The sequence below is a fragment of the Equus caballus genome, chromosome 7, assembly GCF_041296265.1.
Source record: "Equus caballus isolate H_3958 breed thoroughbred chromosome 7, TB-T2T, whole genome shotgun sequence".
NCBI lineage: Eukaryota > Metazoa > Chordata > Mammalia > Perissodactyla > Equidae > Equus > Equus caballus.
In genome coordinates, this window is record NC_091690.1 from 2,665,324 (window position 1) to 2,674,548 (window position 9,225).

Below are 9,225 nucleotides of genomic sequence, written 5' to 3' on the forward strand. Positions count from 1 at the left end.
TTGCACGCACCCCCTCCCGACCACCTGGGCTCAGCCAGGCCCCCTCACGCCTGCTGCCCTCTCTGCTCTGGGCACTCACCCCACATGCCGTGTTACACACCTCTCTCTCCCTCCATTCATCGCCTGCAGGAACTGCCGTCACCCCCAGGATACAGGCAGCACCCGCCAGGCCCAGCCGAGACCCCAAGTGGGTGCTGTGGACACGGACGCCCCGGCTGCGCCCCGCTCCCCAGCGCCTAGCACGGCCCCCCGGCCGCCGGGACACCGGCGTGAAACGTATGCAGACGCGTGTGCGACCAAGAGGACAGTAGCTGTGACAAGATGCTGAGGGTCCTTTTCTTCAGTTGAAGCCAGAGGCTGGGTCCCCTTCACAATGGCTCAGGCCCCTGGGTGGCCCCAGCCCGATGGCCGGCACGGCCTACGGCTAATCCAGGGTCAGTAATCCCGCCTCGGGCCCCAAGCAGCTGGCCGCAGCCACGAAATCCCCAGCGGGGTCTCGACCTGCAGCGTCACAGCGAGGGGACATGTGGCTCGGCCACGGCGGCGGGGGCGCAGGGAGGAGGGGGCCGAGGCCCTTTCTGGAACCCGGCGCCACATCTGTGCATGCCCCCGTCACACAGCTGTCACCTCTGAGCCCCCTGGGGGCTGCGGGCCACGCCTGCGCCTGTCCCCTGAAACTCGGGACCCCACTGCCTAGTCTCAAAGGAGAAACTGAGGCAGAGAGGAGGGAAGCCACGTGCTCAGACACATTGTCCCCAGCCAGGGCGGGGTGGAACCAGCCCGAGCCTCAGGCTGCCCGGCCGTGGGGACCCCCGTGGGCGCCCCCCGCCGGCTCCTCCAGGGCCCTCCCACCCCGCCAACTGTGGGGCTCAGGCCAACACCCCCCGGGGCTCCGTCCCCTCTCCTCCCTCCACCTCCTCGGGCCGTTCAGGCCCCCAGCCCCGCCCTCCTGGACGCCAGCCCCCAGCAGCTCCTCCCCCCGAAGCAGCCGAGGACTCTGTAAAACGTGACTCGGTGTCACGGCCCCGCTTCAACCTGCCAGCGCCACCCACTGAGCTCAGAAGGGAGCCCGGGGCGCGGCCACTGTGGCTGCTTGGCCCCGTGGCTGGCCCTGCCCATCAGGCCCCACACTGACTCCACTTCTGTGGCTCCAGCAAATCATGCTCCTTCCCACCTCAGGGCCTTTGCACGGGCTGCTCCCTCTGCCTGAATGCTAACCCACGGCTGCTGCTTCTCACTGGGTCCCCTCCTCCCTGACCATTTCGGCCACAGTGGGTCCCAGGCACCCACTATCCCAGGGCGCCTGGGTCGTGCACCCATCGTCCAGTGTGGCCTCATTCAGGGCTCGACCAACATCTTCCAAAAAGGAGCAGAAGGGGCATGTTTTCAAGTTTGCAGCCCGTCTGGACTCGGTCTCTGCCGTGGGAGCGGGAGGCCATGTGGACGACACGCACACGATGGGCATGGCCGGGGGCCCAGGAACCTTGATGAACAAGATCTGGTGGTGGCCGGACTCCAGCCACTGTCGGCGGACCCTGGGTCTCATCTGTGTACTTGCTCACCGTCCGTACCCTGACCCCCCCCCACTGATGTGACCCAGGCACCCAGGACCCCACCTTGCCCCTAGGCGGCGCTCAGTGAGCACCATGGGAGGACTGAGCCCCACCCGCACGGGCTCCCGAGCAGTGCCCTCTGACCCGGCCCGAGGAGGGAGGGAGACCCAGCACCCGCCCGGCCCAGCCCACGCCCGTGTCACAGACAGAGACACTGAGGCGGAGCGTCCCCAGCTGGTGGCTGGGCTCCCATGGAATGGCCCGAGGCCGTCAGTCCCAGAGCCCGGGCGGGATTCCAAGGGGGGCCTTATGCCTCCAAAGGCCACGGCGCTGACTCGCACCCAGGGGACAAGGGACGTGGCGACCCCCGGTTACCCTTCGCTCACGGCTACAGAGGAGGCCCTGCTGGCCCTCGCTGTCCTTAAGCACACAGGCCTCTGCTGGGCTGCGCTGGCCTCCTGTCCCTTCAGACCTCCCCAAATGCAGGGGAAGGCTCACCGAAGAGGGGACACTGGAGCAAAACCTGAACGACCTAAGGAAGCAAATGACACAGGTATGGAGGACGAGTGTTCCAGGCTGAGGGAACAGCCATGCAAAGGCCCTGGGGCAGGCTGAGGCCTGGCACGTGGAAGGAGCAGCGAGGAGGCCTGTATGGCTGAAGCAGAGGGAGGAGGGGGAGGGGGGAGAGGGAGGAGGAAGGGCAGGGAGGGGACGAGGCAGGTCATGTGGGGCCTGGGGGGCTGCGGGGAGGACTCAGTTTCTCCCCCGAGGGCTGTGGGCGGAGGAGGACGGGCCCTGACTCAGTGTTTAGTGGGAGCCTCTGGAGCGAGCAGTGGGGGGCACTGGCACAGACAGGGACCAGGCCATCAAGGGATGACGAGGCTGGACCAGGTGGCGGCAGAGGCGGGGGGCACGTGGGTGGATCCGGGTCCGTCTGGAAGGCAGAGCGGACAGAAGCGGCCAACACATTCGACGTGGGAGGGCGGGGGGCGGGCACGATGCCGACAGTGCCGAGATGTCACGGACGCAGGAAGGCCAGGAGGGAAACGGCTCGGAAACAGCGAGCACAGCGCAGGCTGAAGCCCACAGGCAGCCCTTGGGCCAGGGCGGTCGGCCCCATGAACGTGTCCAAGCCCCCCCAGATACACCCCGAGATGTCCCCACGCGGCCCTCGGAGGCCAATGGAGACCCCACCAGGCCCCTTCCAGACCCAGCTCAGGAGCAAGGAGCTGGGCGTTTAAAGTGACCAGATTCTAAAGGGCAGGAGCTCTGTCCCGCCTCGCGTCAGATGGGCCAGAACTGCCAAGGCGACAACACCCGGAGCTGGCAAGGCTGGGGGACAGGGACAATCTCCCTCGGCCCGTCGGACCTTTCCGGAAAGCCACCGGGCACCGGACAGTCATTTTGCAACCTGCCTGCCCCGGACCCAGCCACCCCAAGGCGGGGACTCCGACCGCTGAAAACGGAGCGCCCAGTTTCAGGCCTGGCTTATGACAGCGAAAGGCCACTCCAGAAACAAGCGGGATGTCCCCAGCAGGAGGCTGGTGGAGTCGGCAGTGGCTGGCACCCCGACATACTTGGGGTGACTCAGGGAGGGCCATGACCGCCCCACTGCACAGACGGCGACACTGATGCTCCGAGAGGTCAAGGCGTCTGTCTGCCCTTCGAGGTCACACAGCAACGGAGCGGGACCCAGGCAGCCTGGGCCTCCCACCCTCTTCACCGCGGCACCGACCTCTCTCTAAGCAAATAACCGATACCGACGTGGGGAAAAAATCCAGATTCTTACGGATAAAGAGCGAGCAAGTTCTAGAATAAGAGATACAGCACCGTGGCTCTCGCCCAGGGTGACTGCGTCTCCAGGGAACCCAGGGCCATGTCTGGGGACGTCTGTGGTCGTCACGACTCGGGGAGCTCCTGGCATTGAGTGGGTGGGGACCAGGGATGCTGCTCAGCCCCCCACAGCGCATCCTGGGCCCCCAAACAAAGAATTTTCCAGCCCAAATGTCATCTGGGCGAGGAACTCGCACCGGCACCGCTGACACATCTGGACCATGTAGCGTGGCAGCCAGCACTCGCCAGGGCTACACTGGCGCGGGGAGAACCGGGGCTGGAGGGGCCAGGCAGCTCTCCGCATACAGGGAGTAAGATAAACCATCGGCGGGGGAGTCCTAATTCTACAGACTTTGGGGGCAGGTGGGAGGAGCCAGCCGTGTCTTTGAGGTCCCCGTGCCCGGGCCCAGCCACAGCCGGGACCTCTCTCTGCCCCGATCGGCGCCCGAGCCCCTGATAAGACACATGGTTGCTGCGCGGCCTCCGTGTGGCCCCCGGGTCTGGGACATCCTGTCTCCGACCAGCCCAGGCCCGAGGGCTGATGGTGGAGGGCAGGGGGCTACAAAGGACCTCATCTGAGTCCCCAGCCAGGCCACCGGCCCAGAACGAGGGCGAGGCGACTGGATGCTGGGAATGAATGAACGGGGTCATCCGCCAGGCGGGTCCAGATGGCAGCGGGCAGGGAGGCGGCGGGAGCCTTTCGGAGCCCGGGGGACGCTCGTGCTCTCTCTCTCCAGACATTTCTCCCAACTCCCAGGCAGCATATCATCTCCCCGCCCGCCAAGGAAGCTTCCGGAGGCCCGGGGGAGACGGAGGCTGGGTGCCCATGTGGGTGTCTACAGGGACTCAGCCGGCCGGGGCCCGAGCTGCTGGGGGCAGCAGAGGATTCTGTGCACCGGAAACTTCCTATTAGGGAGCGTGTGATCGCAACCGAGAAGGAACCAAGGAATCGTTCCTCTGGGCTGTGGCTGGCTCTGCACACCGCCCCGGGGCAAGGCAGGCGCCACGGGCTGGGCTGGGCCAGGCCACTCACTCCCCACACCTGCTCTGCCGGGGGCCAGGGAGGGACGCCAAGGAGAGAGGCAGGAGGAAGCCATGTCCCTACACGGCTCCCACAGCCCCCCGGGGGCCAGGCAGAAGGCTGGGGGGGGGCCTCCTCCTCTGCCATCTGCTTGCTGAGGCCCCACACTGCAGAGCCCTCTGGACCTCATGTCCCAGACCTCTCCTCTTATAGGGAGGTAAACTGAGGCCCAGAATGGTAAAGAATGACCACTGCCCTGGAAACCGGGTCTGGTGACTTCCACAGGGGGAGAGGACACCGTCAGCAGGCTGACCCAGATGGCCTCAAAGACCTCCCACCTCCACCCCAGCCACCCTGACCATTAAGATGGGCCCACGGGTGACCGCTAGTTGGGGGAAGGGGCGAGGCCTGGAAGCTGACACCAGCAAGGTGAGCGGCCCCGAGGACCGGGTCCAGGCAGGGGCGCACATCTGGGACACTGTCACCTCCCTGCCATGCCCCGCCCGGCCTTGGCAGCAGGGCCCACCACCAGAACGGGGGTGGGGGGCTCCACCATGCAGCCCACACACGCAGAGCAGCCCCCCGCCGACGAGATTGGGGGGGGCCGTCGTCCCCGAGCGCCCTCGGCAGGAGGCAGCGCGCCCACCCACCGCGCGTCCTCCAAGGGGCTGTCACGCCGGAGGTCAGGATCCGTCTTCAGGGGGCTGCTCCACCCACAGCCTGCAGGATGGGGCCCCGCACCCACCCGCGGCCCGGCTCCCCACCTCCAGGACCCCCGGAATGGGCGGCGTCCCCCAGCCCCAGACGGGGTGCTCCATCCCCCGACCCGGGCTTGGGGCGCTCCATCCTCCGGCCCCGAGACGGGGTGCTCCATCCCCCGGACCCGGCGTGGGGTGCTCCATCCCTCGGCCCCCAAGCGGGGTGCTCCATCCCCGGGGCGCTCCATCCCCGGGGTGCTCCATCCCTCGGCCCCCAAGCGGGGTGCCCCATCCCCGGGGCGCTCCGTTCCCCCCCCGCGGGCGCCCCGAGTGGAACGCTCCGGCCCGGGTCCCCGCGCCCCTCGGCGCTCGGACGGGTCCACTGGGCGCCGGCGGGGGGGGCCGGCGGGTCCATTCGGGGAGCGGGGTCCGGAACCGTTACCTGCCGCCGCCCCGCTCTCCGCCGCCCAGGCCGCCTCCGCGGGCACGGCCCCCGCCTCGGCGCTCTCAGCCTCGTCCGGCACCTCCAGCTCCATGGCCGCGCGGACCGGCAGGGCCGGCGCCCCGGGGCTGCGAGCCGACTGCGGCCGCGCCGAACAACAAGCGCCGGCGGCCGCAGGGCGGAGGGCGGGCCGGGGGCGGGGCGGGGCCGCGCGTCATCGCGCACCGCGCGCGCTGCCAATCGGGGCTCGGGGGCGGGGCCTGCGTGCGCCCCGGGCCTCCCAGCCCCTCGTGCGCCCCCGCGCGCCCGGGGGGTGGAAGTGCAGCGCCGCTCCCCGCACTTAACGTCGGTCTGTTAGCAATATCCCACATAATCAATACAAATAATATTTACAACTAGCAAACTATCTACCTTCCTACTACAAAGAACACCTGCTTATTTCACATGTTTTAATGTAAATATTTATAATAATAAGTTTAATTTTTATTATTCTGCTCAACATAAATTATATATATTACAATAGACATAATATTATTTTAAAAATTAACATGATATTATTACGTAAAATAACATTAATACATAATTTACAAATATCATACATAATATGTAACGTTATGTATAATGTAAAAAATAAGTTTAATTTTTATTATTCTGCTCAACATACACTATATGTATTACAATAGACACATTTTAAAAATTAACATATTATTATCTAAATAATATTAACATATAACTTACAAATATCATACATAATATGTAACATTATGTATAATGGAAAAAAATAAGTTTAATTTTTATTATTCTGCTCAACATAAATTGTATATATTACAATACACACATTTTAAAAATTAACATATTATTACATAAATAATATGAATATATAATTTACAAATATCATACATGATGTGTAACATTATGTATAATGTAAAATAAATAAGTTTAATTTTCATTATTCTGCTCAACATAAATTATATATAACAGACATTATTTTAAAATTAATATGATATTATTATCTAAGTAATATTAATATACACTCACAAATATCATACATAACATATGACATGTATAATGTAAAATAAATAAGTTCGATTTTTATTATTCTGCTCAACATACATTATATATGATAGACATGTTATCAAAAAACTTAATATATTGTTATAAAAGTAATATTAATGTGTAACCTACAAATATCATGCATAATATATATGTACAATGTAATAACAAATAAGTTATAAGTAGTGACTTATATTATTATGAAATGCCAGGCTCGGTGCTAAGGTGACTGTCTGTGGAATCTCCATAAGTTAGAGAGCTGTTTTTTTGTTTCCTTTGTTTTCCTTTTTTTCACTACTCGTATATTCCCAGCACCTAACACAGAATCTAACACCTCGAAGACAATGAATATTTGATGATATGGATCAAGCCGACGGAAACTATTGTCACCCCATTTTACACATGAGCAAACAGAAGCTCAGAGAGCTGGAGCCACTTGCTCAAATCACGCAAAGAATCGGGCCCTGAAACAGCATCTTTGTGTATTGTCTCAAGAATCATTGTGTTAATACTGTCATTAAAGTCTAATGGTGAATTTATGAAAGATAAGGCTAGGTGGTCATTAATTTTAAGGTCATGATTTGGGGAGTAATAAATGTTGCTGTTAGTTTCACTGGTTATTAGCAATTTCTGCTGGGGGTGCGTGGGGGAGTGGGGCGCCCTGCGAGTGAGGGACGGAGCTGGGATGTTGTCACCCAGGCCTTCTGGCTCCAGAGACCTGGCCCCTTGTCACTGAGTCGGGGCCTGGCGAAGCCAGTGGAAGGCTAGCAAGGTTGGTTTTTGGGGTGCTTGGCAATGCAATGATGGGGAACAGGAAGATGGAGCAGGTCACAGTCAGACCCAGGGAGTGGAAAGATGCTTCAGAAATGCTATCCATCAAAACAAAGAGACAAATCAAAGAAAGGGGAGAGATGGAGAACAGGATTGCCCGGGATTGGGCAAAGGGCTCCCGCAGGTGAGCAGAGTGGAGGAGCCAAAATGCTCCAGGGAACTGATGGATCATGGATACACACAATGTGGTCCAGCCACACAGTGGAATATTACTCAGTCAGGAAAAAGGAAGGAGACCCTGACAGCTGCTCCCACGTGGACGGACCTGGAGGACGTGATGCTCAGGGACGTGAGCCAGACACAGAAGGACACACACTGTGTGGTCCACTCACAGGAGGTCCCCAGAGGAGCCACCTCCACAGAGACAGAAAGTGGATGGGGGGCCAGGGGCTGGGGGAGGGGTGGGAGTCAGTGTTTCACGGGGACAGGTGTATGTTACCACCATCTAAAACAAAAAAAGGGATGGAACTCCCGAATCATCTCTGCTCTATCTTGAGAGAGAAGATTTAGACCAATGGTTCTCAAAGCGGGGTCCCCAGACCCGCAGCCTCAGCATCACCCGGGAGCTTGTGAGAAATTCCGATCCTCAGGGCCCCACCCCAGACCTCCCACATCAGAAACTGCAGTCTGGGGTTCAAGGTGCCCCCCCCCAAGGCGATTCGGGCGCCCGGTAGAGGTTGAGACAGAAAGGCCAGGGGGCAGATCGGCGATCAGGGCCACGCAACCGAAGCAAATTTAAAAAAAAAAAAAGCAAAAAACAGAAAAACCCAACTCAGGGTTGATTCTGAAACTCTCCAGGCCGGACGTCAATCCTCAAAGAGAAAAATCAAGAAGTGGTCCAACCGCATTACTCAGAGAGGCGGAAGTGAACGTCAACCGAATTGAGCTTAAAAAAGCGAAAGGGGCGCCGCCCCCGGGAAGCGAGAAATTGTTGGGGGGCGATGTCGCTGCTCCTTTGCACAAACGCCGCGCGAGAAAAGTGACTCTTTAAAGCGCGTGCATGGATAAATTTTAATTAAAAATAAAAACTTAAAAAAAAAAATCAACCAAACTGGTGCTGGAAAGTGGGGGGCGGGAGGGGAGAGGCGGGGGGCCGGGATCCGGGCGGGGCTCCGGCTGCATCCGCCCTCATCCCCGGTCCCGGGTCCCCATTTTGCAGGATGGAGAAGCGAGGAGGCCCCGCCGGTCCGGTTGCTGGGTTTCTGGCTCCCCTGGTGGCGATAGTGGCTATTGCCGCCAGCCGGCAGGTGGGAGGGACGTGCATCTTCATTCATTCATTCATTCATTCATTCATGGCACAAATATTTATTGAGCGCCTACTGTTTACCAGGCATGGGGATGCAGGAATGAGCAAGACAAAATCCAAGACCTCAGTGAGGCGACATCTAGAAGAGACAGACAAATAAATACAAGACAGTTGCGACCACGAATAGATACTTAGAAAATAACACAGTTGTGATGCAAAAAGATGCAGCCGACAGGCAATCCGGATTAAGTGCCCCTTCCAGCGCCGTCCCGAACTCCGACGCGAGCCAATTTCCATCTAAAACGGGAAACGCCATTTAACATTTTCTAGTAACCACGTTTTCGAAAGCAAAGAAGAAACCGGCGGGATGAATTTCAACGATGTATTTCACCGAACCCCAGACGCGCGAAACATTGTCCTTTCAACATGGAATCGGTGTTCAAAAGAACGAGCCGCTTTTTGCATCCCTTTGGGGGGACCCGGTGTTGGCAATCCGGCGTGAATTCCACGGTTACCCACACCTCGTTCGTTCGCCCCAGCCACCCGTG

At 59.0% G+C, this 9,225-nt stretch overlaps 1 protein-coding gene across 3 annotated transcripts in view; it reads right to left on the reverse strand.

Moving 5' to 3' along the window:
* The window catches only part of PIP5K1C (phosphatidylinositol-4-phosphate 5-kinase type 1 gamma), a 48,514-nt gene extending 42,779 nt beyond the window's left edge, over positions 1–5,735 (reverse strand). For all 3 annotated transcript variants that reach the window (XM_023644405.2, XM_023644403.2, XM_023644402.2), the window contains exon 1: positions 5,548–5,735. In XM_023644405.2, coding sequence (XP_023500173.2) covers positions 5,548–5,641 — 94 coding nt within the window. In that variant the 5' untranslated portion in view covers positions 5,642–5,735. The remainder of the gene's footprint in view (positions 1–5,547) is intronic.
* Positions 5,736–9,225: the final 3,490 nt, after the last annotated feature.